Below are 18787 nucleotides of genomic sequence, written 5' to 3' on the forward strand. Positions count from 1 at the left end.
CAAATTCTGAAGGCATCTCACTATTAAATACAAAAACATAAACCTTTGCTCTTTCTGCCCCACTTCTGAGAATCTGTTGTGTAAGAAGAAAAGCATCCATGTACAGGGAGAGATGTACAAAGACATTTATTGCAGCATTTTACTAGGAAAAAAATTGTAACCTGACTGTCCATTCCATCAAGAAATGGTTGAATACATCATACTCCATATGTTTATATATGGAGCATTTTGTCCTTGTTAAAAAAGGATGAACTGTTTTCTGGGGAGGATAATCAATATTGAAGTATTTTTAGTGAAAAATAATTTGCAGAGAAATATATACTATGTGATTTCTGTAATGGATAGCCAAACACTCATGGGTATATATGTTTATGAGCACAGAGGCGGGGCAAGGGAGAACTATTAACTTTTTGTTCTATCTATATTTTGTTTTAACAATTAAAATGATCACAGTGATTTAGTTATTCTGGAGGAACTTAATAGAAGTTGGAAAAACCAGCCATGATCACACTACTTGATAAATCTAAATTAATTTTTATATAAGCCCTTGTAATTTTATGTACAATTTTTTTGCAAAATGTATTCTGGGATTTTTTGTTTGCTTTATTTTTGGTTTTTTGCTTTAATAGGTAAGGTTACTATAAATGTATTTGTGATTACTTTATTTTCCAGTTGAATTCTTAGAGTAATTTCTTTGGAGTGGAGGGATTGCTTGAGCAGAGAAGGGTAAGATCATTTTTAAGGCCGTTGGCATATTTTTGCCAAGATAGAGTTGTAGTTAGGATTAAAAATAGTCTCCACATTGCTCCATGCATAAATGTATGGGGCTTTAAATATATTTTGTGTGTGTGTTTGCTGCAGTATCGTACTGCTATTCATTTCTGTCCTTTTCATTGCCTCCTCTCCAGCCCCCCTGCCACGCCTTCCGCTCCACCATTGACTAGAAATGGTGTGCTATAACACTAGGAACAGTGTACTGTGAATGCAGTGACCTGACTTTCATTCCCAGGTCTGCCGTTAAACAAGATTTCTGATCCTGGCCAAGTCATTTGATTGTCAGTGTTCTCATCCAGAAATGCAGTTTATATCAGGTGATGTTGAGGGTTCATTCCAGCTCTAAATTCTATGATTTTATGGGGACTTTTCAGCCTTTAAGAGACTTTGAAAGGGTTATTTATTTCATTCCCTTCCCTCCAAGTAGGACTGTGACTAATCAAACCATCCTGGAGAAACTCTTTTCTGTTAATGTGTATAAAGCTTTAAGTACGATTCTACGGCCCCTTTTAAAATGCTTAAGGTTTCAATCCCTTTTTATTAGAGGTTGCTTCTCATTAGTGTTGAATAACCATTTCTTTTTGAAGAGTACTTCTTAACCTTTTTTTGGATTGCATGCTCTATTTTAGAATTCCACTGAAACCTATATCCCCTTAGAAAAGGTACAGATATTCAGATACATGCTAAATTTGTGTATAATTTTAGATTAAGATTACTGGCTTAATAAGGACAGTAGAACCAAAGTAGAGAGTGAAGAAATAAATGCAAGAATATTGGAAGTTGATGTATAATAAAAATAGTATAAAATACCAGTGAAGAAGTGGTTTAAGAATGGCATAGAAAAAGAAAACACGATATCTATCTCATTACTATGTACTTGGTAGATTTACAGTCTAAATGTAAAAAAGCATATTTGGAAACTTTTAGATTTTATTTACAAGAGAATTTTCTTTACGTCGTGGAGTAGAGAAGGATTTTTTAAAGATACAAAAACCAAATTGATTTGACTACTTCAAAATAAAAACGTATATACATCAAAATATAAATAAAAGACAAGGTGCAGATATGCAGAAGATATTTTTTAACACACATAATTTGGTTTGTATCCAAAATACATAAAGAACATTTATGTATTGATACGAAAATAACAATCCAGTAGGGAAATGGGCAAAAAATATGAATAGATGGAAAAGGAAATCCAAATGACTAAAAGCAGGTATCCCTTGCTGTTTGAAGCTCAGTTAGGAAATAGATTCAGATAACTAAATAAATTTGTTTACTAATTTATCTATTTGCCACTACTTTCTAAGTGCCAACTCTGAGCTAAGTATTTAGAAAAAGTAGTTAAGAAGACCTAGGTAGAGGATTCTGGGAAGATGGTGGAACAGGACATACCAGGAATCTCTCTCCCCACCTACGTAATAGTCACACTGGCAGAATCTGTCTGGCATAAACTATTTTGGAACTCTCAAGTCTTTTTGAAAACTTTTTACTTACAGGGGGAGGCATAGACTTATAGTGAAGATAATTTCAGTAAGTTTGAGCTCTTAGCATAATAGCAGCTACTCAGCAGCCTAACAGGTAGCTGCACACAGGTTTTGACGCAGCCTCTGGGCAGCTTATAGGTGCCAAGGTGAGCAAAATAGACCCCATCCTCTAAAATCAGGGATCACTGATTGCTGCCTCTGATCAGAGGTGCAGATGAAGGAGGAGGCAGCCTGTGTCATCACACCTTCCCCCACTGTTGTAAGTCCCTCTCCTCCAGCTGAAGTGGCTGACCCCTAGGGAATTTTTAAAAAGTCAGCACCCTTCCCTGCCCCCTTCATTTTCTCTTTTCCCCCTTTTGAGAGCCTAACTTTAGACTCTAGGACATTCAGAAGAAGCTGAATATTTGGGAAAATTAGAAAAGGACTGCACATACTTGGGGACAGGCACAGGCTCAGAAAAGACCTGAAAAAGCCTTCAGTTTATTAAAGGCTGATTTTTTGGCACAGAGACCGCCTACAACAATCAAAACAATAACAGCAAATCCCAGGAAAGGGAAAGAATCTGATGTCTACAGTTAGTACATTAGTTGACTTAATACACAGTTTCCAACAAAAGTCATAAGGCATACAAAGAAACAGGAAAGTATTGCCCATTCAGAGGAAAAAATTAATCTATGAACTGTCCTTTAAAAAAATAGATTTACTGTAAGACAAGCATTTTAAGAATAACTGCCCCAAAGATGCTCAAAGAACTACAAGAAGATGTTGAAAAAGTCAGGGAAGCAATGTATGAACAAAATGGAAATACCAATAAAGAGATAGAAAACCTGAAAAGAAATTGTGGCACTGATAAGTACGATAATGGAAATGAAATATTCACTAGAAAGATTCAAGGCAAATTTGAATAGATAGAAGAAAGAACCCACGAACTTGAAGATATAAGGCAGTGGAAATGATTGGATCTGAGGAACAGAAAGAGAAAACATTGGAAAAAAGTGAACAGAGCCTATGGGAACTATGAGTCTATCAGGTGTGCCAACAGGTGCATTGTGGGAGTCTCAGAAGAAGAGAGAGAGAGAAGCGCATAGAGAATATTTGAAGACATAATGGCTGAAAATTCCCCAGATTTGTTGAGAGACATAAGATGAACTCGGAGACCCACAGCAAGACACCTAATTATCAAGCTTTTGGAAGCCACAAATAGAGAATCTTGAAAGCAGCAAGAGAGAAGTGACTTGTCACCTACACGGGATCCTCAAGACTTTTAGCAGATTTCTCATCAGAAACTTTGGAGGCCAGAAGGCAGTGACTGATACATTCAGAGTGCCGGGACACCTGGGTGGCTCAGTCTGTTAAGCATCCAGCTCTTGATCTCAGGGTTGTGAGTTGAAGCCACACTGGGCTCCACGCTGGGTGTGGAACCTACTTTAAAAAAAAAAAAAAAAAAATCAGTCAGTCAGTGGGGCACCTGGGTGGATTAGTCCATTAAGTGTCTGCCTTCAGCTCAGGTCATGATCATGATCAGTCTCCCTGCTCAGCAGGGAATCTGCTTTTCCCTCCCCCTGGTTGTGCTGTCTCCTCTCCTGCATACTCCCTCTCTCTCTCTTAATAAATAAAATCTTTTTTAAAAATCAGTCAAAAAAACAGTAGAACAACCAGACGGAAGATAAGTAAGACAATAGAGTACTTAACACAATAGACCCAACTAGATAAGACAGACTTACACAGAACCCTCCACCCAACAGCAACAGCATACACACTCTTCTCAAGTACACATGGGAGCTTTCCAGACAGATCATATATCTGGTCACAAATTAAGTCTCAGACTGCATACAAAGTATCTTCTCTGACCACAGTGGGATGAAGTTAGAAATCAACAGAAATAAAAGTGGAAAATTCACAAATCTGTGGAAATTAAACAGTACACTTTTTTTTCTTTTTTTCTTTTTAAGATTTTATTTATTTATTTGAGAGAGAATGAGAGACAGAGAGCATGAGAGGGAGGAGGGTCAGAGGGAGAAGCAGACTCCCTACCGAGCAGGAAGCCCGATGTGGGACTCGATCCTGGGACTCCAGGATCATGACCTGAGCCGAAGGCAGTCACTTAACCAACCTGAGCCACCCAGGCGCCCTAAACAGTACACTCTTAAGTAATCAATGGATCAAAGGAGAAATTACATGAGAAATTAGAAAATACTTCAAGACAAATGAAAACAAAGACCCACCATACATGAACATGGCAGAAGCAGTGTTGAGGGGGAAATTGATGACTATAAATGCTTATGTTAAAAACAAGAAAGATTGACAACCCACAACCTAACCTTACAACTTACGGAATTAGAAAAAGATTGAATTAAACCCAAAGCTGGCCAAAAGAAAGAAAGAATAAGGACTAGAGCAGAAATAAATGAAATAGTAGAAAAACAATAGAGAAAATAAATGAAAACGAAAGTCGGTTCTTTGAAAATAATAAAATTGACAGATCTTGAGCTAGATAGACTAAAAAAAGTCAAATAACCAAAATCAGAAATGAAAGTAGGGATGTTACTACCAACTCCAGAGAAATGAAAAGATCATAAGAAAGTATTATGAGCAACTAAATGCAACAGACTGAATTACCTAAAAGAGTAAACAAATTCCTAGAAAGAAAACCTACTCTACCAAGACTCAGTTACAAAGAAATAGAAAATCCTAATAGACCTACAATAAGTAAAAGGTGAAAGATGTATGTGATCTGAAGAGAAACCAGAATACAGAGCTTATAATTAGTAAGGAGCTTGAATCCATAATCAAAAATCACCCAACAAATAAAAGCACTAATGGCTTCACTGGTATATTTTACCAAAAACTTGGAGAACTAATACCAATCCTCAAACTTTTCCCAAAAATTGGGAGAGGAAAGAGTACCTCCTAATTCATTCTGTGAGGCCAGCATTATTCTGATACCAAGACCAAACAAAGACATTACAAGAAAAATTACAGACTAATATGCGTTATGAACATTGATGCAAGAATCCCCCCAAAATACTAGCAAACCCAAATCCAGAGCATATTAAAAATTACACACTATGAACAAGTGGGACTTATTCCTAGAGTTCAAGGATGCTTCCACATTGAAAAATTAATGTAATACAGTACAGTAACGAAATGAAGGGAGAAAAACTCCACTCTGTTGAAATAACACCCAGATCAAAAATGTTTGGTGATGGAATGAATGAAAGAACTAATGAGATGGGAGATGAAGGGGATGTGGGGGAAACATTTGTGCTGTACGCTTGACTATTGTTTAGGTGTGAACTTGTATATAAAATACTGGAAGTTTTGAGCTGTGGGGCCTTCCTAAATGCATTCTCTCTTGTTCTTAAAAACGTGTACAGTAGGTGTTACATGAAAACAGGATGCTATACACCCAGCAGTTAAACTGTTAACTAGTTTTTTAAATAATAAAAAGCTTATAAGAAATATTTTTCAAATTTGTCACATTTACAATGACACTCCTAATAAATTAGCCATAGCCGTTAAAGAGAGAAATATAAGAAAATAGATTTGGATAGCACAGGTTCCCTCTCTGTCCAAAATTGTTGCCTGAGGTTTAGCTATCCAAAGCCAGGAATAAAATTGAAAATGCAAATTAAATCAACAAGAGACCAGCAAACATTAATGATAGTACTGAGCATTAGTGAAGATGTTGGAAAATAGACATAGGGAATAGAATCTGACACATTGTTCAGTGTCTCTTGACACACTTGTGGCCTGTAGTCAAAGCGAGGTTCAACAGGGGGAAGAATCCACTTTAAAGCTCAACTTCACGTGGTTCTGGGTGGGCATCTTGCCTTGTGGGCATCTCTGTAGGGTAGCACATGACACGACAGCTATCTTGATACCCTCAGAGCAAGTAAGGGAGAGTGAGAAAATGCCAGCAAGATGGAAGTTGATCTTTTTGTAACCTAATCTCAAAAGTGATGCCCCAATACTTTGGCCAGATTGTTTGTTAGAAGTGAGTCACTAGGTCCAGCACACTCATGGGGAAGATTACATAAAAGGAGTGATTACCAGAAAGCAGCTAGAAACCATTTTAGAGGCTGCATTGCAACACACCCATCTCCTTCAACACAGGAATTCTACTTAAGAAACTTATAACATTTGCACAAGAATACGTGTTCATTAATTTTTGTGTGTGTAAAATTTGTTTGTAAAAATAAAATTGTTAGAGAAAAACCCAAATATTAAGGGGAATGGATGAATAATAAGTTACAGTATAATTACTTAATGTGATACTTAATACCAGTTAAAATGAGTGAACTAGTTCTGGGGCGCTCAGCTGGCTCAGTCGGAAGATGGGTCATTCAGCTAGCTCAGTTGGAAGAGCATGTGATTCTTGATCTCAGGGTCATGAGTTCAAGCCCCCACATTGGGTATAGAGATTACAAATAAATACTTTAAAAATGATGAAATAAATACTTTAAAACTGGCTAAATTTTGAAAACAATGACAATAAGAGCAAATTGCAAAAAGATACAGTATGTAACTATTAATGTGAAACTTACAAACTAAAACCTATCCATAGGTTTTTATGGATAGACGTATAAAATGCTCTGTAAGGATGATCACATTTTAATACAGTAAATAATTTTTAGAGGGGAAGGGAATGTTAAGCAAATATGGCAGAACGTTAATTTGTTAAATCTGAGTGGCGACTGCATAGGTTTCTAATATAATAGTCTCACCTTTTCTGTATGTTTAAAGCTTTTATATATATATAGGATAGCATTTTTTTAAACATTTTATTGTAGAAAACATTAAATAGACAAAAACAGAGAATGGTGTGATGAATCCCTACCACCCAGCTTTAACATTTATCAAATTATAATCAGTCTTCTAGTTGCACCTGTATTCCCTTACTCTTTCAAGGATTACTTTGAATATATATAATATTCTTTTATCTCTAAAAAGTACTTCAGGATATGTTTTTAAATGAATATACTTTAAAAATATATATAACATGCCAGCCTGGTTATATATCATCTTTTTTAAAACTGACTTTGATTCCTTAAAATCATCCTGTATCTAGACAGCAGCCAAAATTCCCCCCATTGTTTCATGAATGGAAAACAACTTATGTCTAATTTATAATAGAGAGCAGAACAAGACTCTGTCTTTTTTTCCTCTTCAGAGCCTTTCTTGCTTTCTGGGGGAACTTGGGTACCTAACACTCCAGGACCAAAAGAGACCAGTGCCAGCGGGGTACTAACGTTTCTCTGTGTTCTCTTGCACAGATACAGTTGGTCCCACCTGGACAGATTCAGATCCAGGGTGGGCAGGCTGTGCAGGTACAGGGCCAGCAGGGCCAGACCCAGCAGATCATCATCCAGCAGCCCCAGACGGCAGTCACTGCTGGCCAGACCCAGGTAATTCCCATGATCTCTGTCAACCCAAGAGCACAACTGATTGGGAAGGGTCAGACAGCTGAGCCAGATACCTCACTGGTAGTAGAAATGGGGAAGAAAACCATCAAAATATTGTATTTTCTTTCTTAAAAAGAAGGCGTCCTTTGTGGTAGCTTTGGAATGTATTAAATTGTCACGATTTCTGTCCTTCAGACCCAGCAGCAGATTGCTGTCCAGGGACAGCAAGTGGCACAGACTGCCGAAGGGCAGACTATTGTCTATCAGCCAGTGAACGCAGACGGCACCATTCTACAGCAAGGTAAGTGTGCCTGTGTGTTTCTGTGGGACTTTGGCAGGGGGCATCTTTTTTATCCTTTGAGCAAATGACTGCTCCACAAATTTTGTGACCTCCTCACAACATATATATTTTTTTTTTACAGAGAGGGAGAGGGCGAAGCGGGCTCCCTGGCTAGCAGGGAGCCCACAGAACATACTTTTGAACAACAAAAATTTTTTCTAAATCTCCTTTGGTTGTTGTTTTCTCGTCATTCATACGTGACCAGCATTGGTAACATTTGTAGGCGTTGCTGCAGTGGTGGTTAAAAGACTGGCCCTAGGGATTATAGAAGTTTTTGAGCCTTTCTAGCGGGGGAAAAAAAATGTTTCTACATAGAAGACTGGAAGTACAGTTTCGTTATTGGTAATGGAAGAAACCAATCAGAAGTCAAGTTGGCATTTAGTATTGCTGCTACTTGCAGGTTTTTTTTTCTGGTCTACTTTATTATTAGTTTTTGCTCAAAAGACTTATTATATGCCCACTATGTATGCAGCACTTCACTAAGAAAGAAATTTTCTCAGAGAACCTTTAATCTATTAAGGGAGACATGTATGTGACCGAATAAATACAGTGCAGAGCCTTTATAGAGGTGTGTCCTAGCAATAGATAATGCATAAATACAGGAGCGATGAAATCTTGTTGGACTTGGGGAGGAGAATGGACTTCAGAGAAGAGGAGATGGCTCAAACTGAACTTGAGAGCTTTTGGAAGTATCTGTCAGATAATTGAATCTGGAAAAGACATCTGAGTCCATGAGCAAAAATTTGACTTGTGATGGGGCACCTGGGTGGCTCAGTCGGTTAAGCATCCTTGATTTCAGCTTAGGTCATGATCACAAGGTTGTGAAATCGAACCCCAAGTTGGGCTCCATGCTAGGCATGGAGCCTGCTTAGGATTCTCTCTTTCCCTCTCCCTCTGCCTGCCCCCACTCACACGCATGCATGCTCTTCCCCCCCCCCCCCCCCCCCCCCCCCAAAAAGTTGGACTTTTGATTAAAATTTAGCAGTACACAAGCTCCAGTGAGTGCAGGTAAGTGTGCTCTCCTGTGACTCAGGAGAAGGCCTGAACTGGATTGAGCCCAGGCCAGAGCTCAATCAGAAAATGGTGAACAAATCTGTGAGTGGTGCTGGTGATAGTTTGGGGGCATGGAGTGTTTGGTTTAATTTTAAGTTTTAGTTCTAGAACAGGTTGGGTCATTGTCAGTTTAGGATAAACAAATTATAAATGTATAAAGTCTCTGTCCTAAACAGATTATTCGCATATACAAGAACAGTAGTATAACTGAAGTCAGACTGACCTCTAGAAGAGGAGGCCTCCAAACTTTCTCACCAGCCAGTGAAAGCTATTCCTGGAATACCCAGGGAGGTATCCACTTCAAGGATAATTTTATCAGAACTGGAACCCAGACAGTGAACAGACTATCAAAGGCAGTGATTACTGGGCTTACATGCAGCAAACGGGGCAGAGAGTAGAAGAGTGCTTCTCCCTTTGTGCTGTTTACTATGTTTTCCCAGAGGAGATAAGCGTGTGCCAGATAGAAGAGGGACTAACTGTGTTCCCTTCTTTCTGTGTACCTGTTTTTGTTTGTTTTATGTTTTATTTTCTTAAAGTTACAGTCCCTGTTTCAGGCATGATCACCATCCCAGCAGCCAGTTTGGCAGGAGCACAGATTGTTCAGACAGGAGCCAACACCAACACAACCAGCAGTGGGCAAGGGACTGTCACTGTGACACTACCAGTGGCAGGCAATGTGGTCAATTCAGGAGGGATGGTCATGGTAAGAAAACGGATTTTCTATCATTTGTCTTTCCATATATCTCTTTGTCATTGAAAATTTGTTTGGACTTGCAGTTTGCTATCTTATCTCATAAAGCTTGTTGATAACGCTGGCCCCTTGGGATTGAATTGATCCTTAAGGCATTTACAGAGATCTACTTTTACAAGAAACACTATAATGCATTATAATTCATTCTGAGCACCTATTATTGTGCTGGTGACTATTCTAGGTGCTAGAGATAGAACAGAGGATAAATAGGTAGAAATAACCGCTTTTGAGTAATCTTATTCAGAATTCAAATAATGAAGGCATAGACTACTAATCTTTGGGAAGTGGGCAATATATTGCCCATAGAGAGTGAAATAAGAAGTAAGCTCAAAATCAGATTGTAATCAATAAAGAAACCAAAACGTGTATGCTATGAGTACATTGGGAAGATAGGGAAGGAGAGATGAGTAGTGGTGTAAGTGGAGGGTAAGTCTTCCTGTCCAAAATGGATGGCAGTACATAATACCTAAAATGGGTAAATTAAGAACAAGTAGTAGAAGCCTGCACACAGAGGTGGAGGAAACTACCAGAAGAAACAACACATCCATTCAAAGTTGTTATAGTTGGGAAGGGAATGGGGCATGGGAACCTGTTACTGGTTTTCTCATATACTTAGTACAGTGTTTTTAGTTTTAGTGTGTTTAGAAAAATTAAGTTTGAATTATTTAGCAAGTTAAGTAGCTTATTAAATTATGTAACTGTAGGCATTTGGGTCAACCTACCTTTGTCCTATTTCATGGTCTATGATTACTGTTCCTGACCATTAGATGGCAGCAGATTTTTCTAGAAATGGAGCCATAGGTGGATAACAATTTGGACATGGTTGTATCATCTGTCATTGTAGCTCCTGGGTTCCCTATGACAATCCTCCGGAATTTTGGTTTAAAATGCATGGGTGTAAATGTTCTCCAGGAATCCCGTTTAACTACGTGCTCTATAAAAGCTACTCTTTGTAGCATTTAGAAAAAATAATTTAACAGGGACCGAGAAGTTTCCTGTGTCCATACTACGTGCCACTATTTAATAAGCTGTGGTTTTTTCTTCATGTAGATGGTGCCTGGTGCTGGCTCTGTACCTGCTATCCAAAGAATCCCTCTCCCTGGGGCAGAGATGCTCGAAGAAGAGCCTCTCTATGTGAATGCCAAACAGTACCACCGTATATTAAAGAGGAGGCAAGCCCGGGCTAAACTAGAGGCAGAAGGAAAAATTCCAAAGGAAAGAAGGGTGTGTATAACATTGAAAGAAGGAGGAGAAAGGGCAGGGTTCTACTTTTTTTTTTTTTTAAAGATTTTATTTATTTATTTGAGAGAGAGAATGAGATAGAGAGAGCGAGCATGAGAGGGGGGAGGGTCAGAGGGAGAAGCAGACTCCCCGCTGAGCAGGGAGCCCGATGCGGGACTGGATCCCAGGACTCCAGGATCATAGCCTGAGCTGAAGGCAGTCGCTTAACCAACTGAGCCACCCAGGCGCCCCATGGGTTCTACTTTTGAAATTACCTTTTATATGGTTTGTTTCCTTGAGCACCTTCCAAACAATTGAAAGTAAATAGCTGTTATCTTTATAAAAGTTAACATTTATTATTGTTCTGTGTGACCGCAACTACCATAACAAAACAGTAACAGGGGCTTAAAAAGAAATTTATTTTTTTTCTTGCATAAGAGAAGTCCAGAGAGAAATTGTCCTAGGCTGGTAGCCCATTTCCACAGCCAGTCCTCATGATGCTCTCTCCTCTGGTCTCACTATTCTGATAGCCTTAGTGTGCTAGTCATAGTCCAGGATGACTGCTTGGGCTCCGGCCTAGGTACAAGGGGAACAAGAAAGGCACTCTTTCTCAAAGAAACTTTCAAGAAGCTCCATACATCTCATTAGCCAAAACTTAATTACGTGGCCTCACTTAAACCTGCAAACAAGGCAGGGAAATGCAGGGGTTTTGTTGTTTTTTTTTTACTGAGCAGTCATTTGCTCAACTAAAATTTGGTCTGTTACTGAAGTGAAGGAGAGCATGTATATGGGTTGGGGGGGGTTAGATAGTGATCGTTGCTACACCTTTGGGGAATCCTTTTTATTTATTATTCATTTAGCGTTCACATCTTTATGATAGTTCATACACGGTCAGCTGCTGCCCAATGTTTCCTCCAAAGCTTTCTCCATAATTCAAGGTCATAATTGCCCCTGGTGCCTCTGATGAAAGATCTCCTGAACTTCAGAGAGTAGAATTTATGAATGAGATAACTGTGCTGGTTCCAACTAGTACCTTTATTTCTCTGGTTTCAGAAATACCTGCATGAGTCTCGGCACCGTCATGCCATGGCTCGGAAACGGGGTGAAGGTGGGCGGTTTTTCTCTCCAAAGGAAAAGGATAGTCCCCATATGCAGGTAAGTAGACGATACATTTCATCCTTCTCTTTTTGCCATGTATTTTCTTGGGAAGAGCATTCAGAGTCCTCTTGTTATGTTCACACCAGAGACTAACTACATTCTCTAAGTTGAATGCAATGTTGTATCTCTTAGATTCCTTTTTGCCTTAAAGCACTAAACATGTTCAATCCATTGGCCCTTTTCCTCCTCATCTTTGCCAGTTACTACTATTAATTCCTTCTTATAATTCTCCTTTTTCTTGATTTTAAAAGAAAAAGTTTTATTGTCTCTTAGTGTAATAGCACGATCATCAGCAGCTAACACTTAACTGCTATGTGCCAGCCATTACATTAAGCATTTTTGTAAGCGCTTTGTTTTCATTGAATCTTTAGAGCATCCTCAAGCCCCATGAGGTAAGAATACTTATTTCCATTTTACAGTTAAATTTGAGGTTTAGAGAGGTTAAGTAGTTTGCCCAAGGTAAAATACTTAATAAAATGGTACACCTGAAATTCAAAGCCAGTGTAATTCCAGAACTTATTTGTAGCTGCTGTACATCACTCGTTCTTACATCTGATTCCATCTGATTGTACTTATCAGCATTTCTGAGTCAGTATATCCAAAACAGAGCTCTTGATTTGTATTTTATTTTTTATCCCTAAACCAGTCGCTCATCTCAGTAAGTGACCTGTCCATCCACCCAGTTGCTAAAGCTTAAATTGTCCAATTCTTGAAAAAGTCCTCTTGGCTTTACCTTTAAAATAATAATCTGAATCAGTTAACATTTTTTCCCTTCCAGCTGCCATTAGTCTGAAGAAGTCCTCTTTTTTTGCTTCAGTTCATGTAACAGCTGTCTACTGGTGTCCTTCCATTCTTGTGCCCCTCTAGTCCATTCTTCACATCTTCAAGTGGTCTTCTTAAAATGTATGTCATCTCACATCACTGTCCTGCTTAAACCCCTTCCATTCCTGCCATTTTCCCACTTGCACTTAGACTAAAATCCAGAGTGCTTACCATGGCCAAAAAGGCACGTGTGTGATTGAGCTCCTGCCTACCTCTGGCCTCATTTCCTCCTGTTCTTGGTCTTTATGCTCTTGCTGTACTATTCATTGATCTATCTCCTGCCATAGGACCTTTGTCGTGAAAATAGCTAATCTGTAAAGGTTTTCACTCCCATCTTCTTGCTCTTAGGTCTTGGTTTAAATCTGAGGCTGAAGTCAGAGTAGGTCTCTTCCACCTCATTATTTTTTCACATCTTCCTTTTCTTTTGAGCATCATTAATAATTGACTTGTTTTATTTGTGTAATTGTGCAGTCGACGTCTCCTTCACTAGAGAGTAGAGGATTGCTTTGTTCTCCATTGTATTGATTGGACTTAGCATAATGCCCAGTCCAGAACAAGCACTTGGTAAATGTTTGTTGAATTCATGGATTCCTTCCATTTCCTGCTGTTTCATTCTGTGTGACCATTACATCCCACCTGCACTACTGCCAAATCGGTCATTATAAGGTAGTGCTTCTTTAATCATGCTGGACCCCTGCTCAAGGATGCATGCTGGTTTTCATTTCTTACTGCATCAGATTCCAAACTGTTTTTATATGACATCTAAGCAGCTTGGCTTCCTCATGCCTTTCAGTGTCAGACTAGGAATCCTCAGTATTTCCACACAGGAGCACAAACTCCTCTTTCAATGCTATTAATTCCTACCTGTAGTCTGGGAGCCCTTCCTTTCTCATTAATTCATGCAGCGTGTGGATATAGAGTGCCATCTATGGGCATTGTGCCAGGAACTCTCCTAATTCTGTGTGCTAGCAATAGGACCTTGGTCAAGTTACTTAGGCTCCTTTGGCCTGAGTTCCTCCACCTGTAAAGTAGGCTGCTGTTGATACTTCATAGGGCCATTGTGGGAATTTCATGCAGTAAGCCATATTCGCCACCTACTTAGCACGTTATCTAGTGCATGGTGAGGGCTCTGTAAATGCTGGTTATTATTCTTACTCATTGTTCAAGACCCCGCCGCAGTCCTGCCACCTCCAGAAGTCTTTTAGCTTTTTCTCAGATCACATCAGTTGAAGCTTCAGAGCCTTGGTGTGGAGGAACTGAAGGCAGTTATTGTGGAGTGTTGCAAAAAGTTTCTTAGGACTGATCCTTGTCCTTTTTTTCTTTTTTTTTTTTTAAAGATTTTATTTATTTATTTGACAGAGACACAGCGAGAGAGGGAACACAAGCAGGGGGAGTGGGAGAGGGAGAAGCAGGCTTCCCGCTGAGCAGGGAGCCCGATGCGGGGCTCAATCCCAGGACCCTGAGATCATGACCTGAGCCGAAGGCAGACGCTTAACGACTGAGCCACCCAGGCGCCCCATGGACTGATACTTGTCTTAACACTGCAGATTTTAAGTGAGGGGGGGCATGCAGAATTTAGTGGAAAGAAATGGGAAATAGTTAAGAAATAGTGAAATGGGAGCCAAGAGATTTGGGCATTAGTTCTTGCTGAGCTGCTGACTAACTTTCTCACTCTAGTCCAGGCAAATCACTTTATCCATCCAGACTTTGCATTTATCTTCAAAATGAGCGCATTAAAATAAATGTCAGTGTCTTTTCCAGCCCTGCTAAGTGCTTAGTATTTAAATATGATGATCAGAAAGTCATGGCACAAAAAATACAATATGACGTGGTTCTCTTGGCCACCTAAAGACCCTTAAATTTGGAAGGTAAAGCACAACACAGGTTCTCTTAGGAAAGAGATACACTGTCAACTCTGGAGTGCTTGGAAGTGGAATGCCAGGCCAGACTTAACACTCCTTTTACACAAAGGTTTGTTATCTCTTCTTTCCTTATGGAGCTGCATTTTAATCCATGTAGGTAGACTTAGGTACATTCTGGGACTTTGGTTTACTTAGCAAAATTGTATGTATTACCCTTGATGATGAGAAATGAGAGCCTTGAGTTCCTTGTTACTTTTGCAAAGGATTTTAATCACTATTATGCTTTGTCTTTAGGATCCAAACCAAGCAGATGAAGAAGCAATGACACAGATCATCCGAGTGTCCTAACCCCAGGCCATGTGATGGAGCAGATCAAGGTCATGTTCCTCACCACTGTTTCCCACTGTTCCAGGAAATTGATCACTTCTTCCAATGGGACACTGACGATTACTTGCTGCCCTTTTCTACAGGACAAACCACTTAGTTTTTAATAAGTGGCTCAGTATTATAATTGCAGCGATGTCTGGCAAATTGAAGTCATAAGCCTTTGTCTCGCCCTTTCAGGCAGGACCTATTTCAGACTGTTGATGACATTGACATTTCATGGATTAGGATGATGCAAGGGACCTGTGCACATAAGTGCACACACAGCACTTATGTTGGCTTCTGAAGCCAGCCAGCCATCTTAGCTAGGGAGAACAACCTTCTCAACCGAGACTGAAATCAGGGAAGCTGACGCCCACTCCTTCCCATGGAATCTAAGCAGCATCCATCCTCTGATGGGGGATCTCCGGCTGACTCACTGGACACTTTGTATTCAGAGGTGGCTTCCAGGCAAGGAAGTTCCATCTTATAACATGGAAACAATAAATTCTCTGAGATACATTCATCTAATCTGTGGTAATAATAGGAATCTCTGTCTACCCAGATGATAGGTTGGTATTTTTGGACTCCAGCCAAGAAAAGCTAACTAGGGATAGAATGACAAAAGACTCAAGCACTAAAACTATAAATTGCTGAATCTCTCTTTTTTAAAAGCTTTGGCAAGTTGTGGTTTGTCTGCTGACAAATCATCTGGACCATAGTTTTTGCTTCTGCTACTTGTAAGACAATTTAGAGGGTATTGGACCTTGAAACTGCCTTTCCTAGGTAGAGAACAAAACCATACAACAACTTTGTGTGCTGAAGTGCTGAGGACATTTGTAGTAACTCCTAAACAGCCAAATTAGAATTTTTTTTTTTTTTTTTAATAGGCTCCACACCCAGCATGGAGTACAATGTGGGGCTTGAATTCACATCCCTGAGATCAAGGCCTGAGCTGAGGTCGAGAGTTGGCTGCTCAACTGACTGAGTCACCCAGGTGCCCCTAGAGATTTTCAGTCATAGGCTTTGTGACAGCATTTGGGGAAGAGAAGGGTTCACACGTGTTGCAGTCTAGCAGAAGAGAGAGTAGTATATATACCCATGTGTTGTCATATAGCATGATTCTCCAGTGGATGGATGCCTGGGATGGATCATTAAGGTGAAAAGAATTTACATTTATACTATAACTTTTTAACAAGCATGGAAAGGGAGAAGTCTGAGAACTGCTCTTTGACAATTTCTGTCTGGAAAGCATTGTTCAATCACACTCTCCTGGATATATTCCAGCTTACCTGCTCGAGTTTAAGGTGAATATTGGCTTCACTCCTGCAGCACTTTGTTTGGTGCTGGCCCCAGAGAGCGAACATTCTCTTTCTTCCCCTGGCAGCTGATTCTTTGGTGCCAGTTTCCATGTTTCTCCTTTTCTACATAGGCCTTGTATAGCAGAAAGGTTTTTACATTACATCCACATTCTGGGGATAAGCTGCCAACTGGTAATGGTGATGCTGGCAGAGTCAAGAATGGGGCCACATTTCCCAGAATGGACTGTGCCTCAGTAATCTATTTCTTTGCTAGATGTTGAACCTGGGGTAAACTAAGATGATATTTCAGAAAAGAGTTGCTGCCTTCTCTAGAAACAAGGAAGACTTAATTCTTTTGAAGATCATTTGGGTTTGATTTAAATACCAAGAGTAAGAATTGATGCTTTCTTTGATGGTTTCACTCAAATTGTATTAAGAGGAAAAGAAAGTAAATCCTCTGAAGAAAACATCACAAAGAGAAATAATTGTAATGGTGGAAATAGAGGTTCAGAACTATGCAAAGAAAGCAGGAAGTAAAGTATCTCTCTAGTCCTTGGTATCTGTAGTCACCTCTCCTGGCTTCCAGATGTCAGGAGAGGCCAAACCCTCTGGTAGGCTCACTAGAAACTTCTGGCTCTTAAGTTTGACACATTGATTTTATTCAGTAAGCCCCAAGATTTTCAGATGATAGTTGACTAAAAACAATGAGGAATTTCTATCCCTTGGTTTGTTTAGGAGTCTTTAAGATTCAGAGCTCAGAAAGAAAGTCCTCCAATCTAAGCCAACAGCAGTTCAAAAATGCTATTTATTTGTGTCTGTAAGTTTGTACATAGTAACAACCTCACATTGTTGCAGAATTTTTTTTCCATGCGTTTGAGTTGTTTTTTTTGAAAGAAATGCTTCAGTTGTCATTTTGTCACTGCATTTCAGATAGCTCATGGCCCTTTTATTGTGGCCATTTTAGCACATCATAATAACCCACAAAGTGGGGGGTTGAGGTTTGGATTTTTTTTGTTACTGGTTCTTTTATTTGTCCTTGTGACTGTAGTGATGACTTCATAGATGCAGAGTGAATGGATGAGTGAATAATTGGTTTAATGCATAGTTATTTCACTTCTTGAGTGCTCTTTTTGGCAAGATAATTGTAAATGTATATATTTTAATTGCACTGGTACATTGAACATGTCAGTGTCTATACCACTGGACCAACAGAGCTTTTTCTGGCTATTGGGTGCCTGATAATAATGTCTTGATTTTCCTTTGGGACTCAACAGTATAGGTTTTTCTCCCAGCAGTAGGGGGAGTACAGATGATCGATCATTGATGTCATTGCAATTGTTATTTTTTAAAATAAATTTGTAAAAATACTAAAAAGTGATTTGAATTTTCACATTCCTTGGGTTCTAGGTTGTGTTTATAATGTTGCCATTATGATCTTTGTAGACATGGGAGCTCTGTAGACAGTGTCAAACTTGTAGTGTCCAGGCCTCTTAGTTGCATGTCTCCCCTTACTCTCCTTTTCTTCCCTTTTTGCCTTCCATCCTGCTGAAGAGGTAATCTCTGCCACCCGTGCAGATTGTATATTTCATCTTACTACTGGAAGTGTTAACCAAAATTTGATGAAGTATTCCACAAGCAAAATAAGCCTTTTAGTTATTGATGTGGAGAACAAAGGTAAAAGAAATACAGGGAAAAAAATTAAATTTCCTTACAACTTAACAGCCCACTGACCAGTACTTGAGACAGGCAGAGTGGCCTTCCTCTAGGAACTCAACTGCCTAGATGTTAATACTTTGCTGTGGCAAAAGGCAACCCGTTTGACATTAGCCCGACCTCCAGGATCCTGTAAGTTTCCTTTAACATATTAAATTCATTTGGAAGCTTCCTTTATCTCTACTCCCCAAGATATATGTTGGCAATCATCCTCCAAGCATATGGCCCCACTGATACACATCTAAAGGGTTTCATGACTAAGATTTTAGTAGAGGGTAATAAATGGCCCCTTGGGGCCTGGAAACCTTGTTTCCAAATTCCTTAGAGACTTACACAATCCCTAACCACCTCCCAACTTGAAAGGATACAATGAACCACTGCTCACAATCCAGTGCAGCTCTTTCTGCCCAAGGTCCTGTCCCTGTGCTTTAATAAAACCACCTGCTTTGCACGGAAGACGCCTCAAGAATTCTTTCTTGGCTGTTCTCCCAAACCCCAACATTTTCACATCAGTTACCACTGAAACAGCATTGACTG

General features: G+C 39.5%; 1 protein-coding gene across 10 annotated transcripts in view; it reads left to right on the forward strand.

Moving 5' to 3' along the window:
- The window catches only part of NFYA (nuclear transcription factor Y subunit alpha), a 31902-nt gene extending 13606 nt beyond the window's left edge, over positions 1–18296 (forward strand). For 8 of the 10 annotated variants that reach the window (XM_034991381.1, XM_034991380.1, XM_034991385.1 and 5 more), the window contains 6 exons: positions 7538–7669; positions 7862–7967; positions 9596–9762; positions 10861–11034; positions 12085–12186; positions 15168–18296. In XM_034991381.1, coding sequence (XP_034847272.1) covers positions 7538–7669; positions 7862–7967; positions 9596–9762; positions 10861–11034; positions 12085–12186; positions 15168–15221 — 735 coding nt within the window. In that variant the 3' untranslated portion in view covers positions 15222–18296. The remainder of the gene's footprint in view (positions 1–7537; positions 7670–7861; positions 7968–9595; positions 9763–10860; positions 11035–12084; positions 12187–15167) is intronic. The other 2 variants (XM_034991387.1, XM_034991383.1) reach the window with 1 other exon arrangement.
- Positions 18297–18787: the final 491 nt, after the last annotated feature.

The sequence above is a fragment of the Mirounga leonina genome, unplaced genomic scaffold (genome assembly GCF_011800145.1).
Source record: "Mirounga leonina isolate KUSES-001 unplaced genomic scaffold, KU_Mleo_1.0 Mir_53, whole genome shotgun sequence".
Taxonomy (NCBI): domain Eukaryota; kingdom Metazoa; phylum Chordata; class Mammalia; order Carnivora; family Phocidae; genus Mirounga; species Mirounga leonina.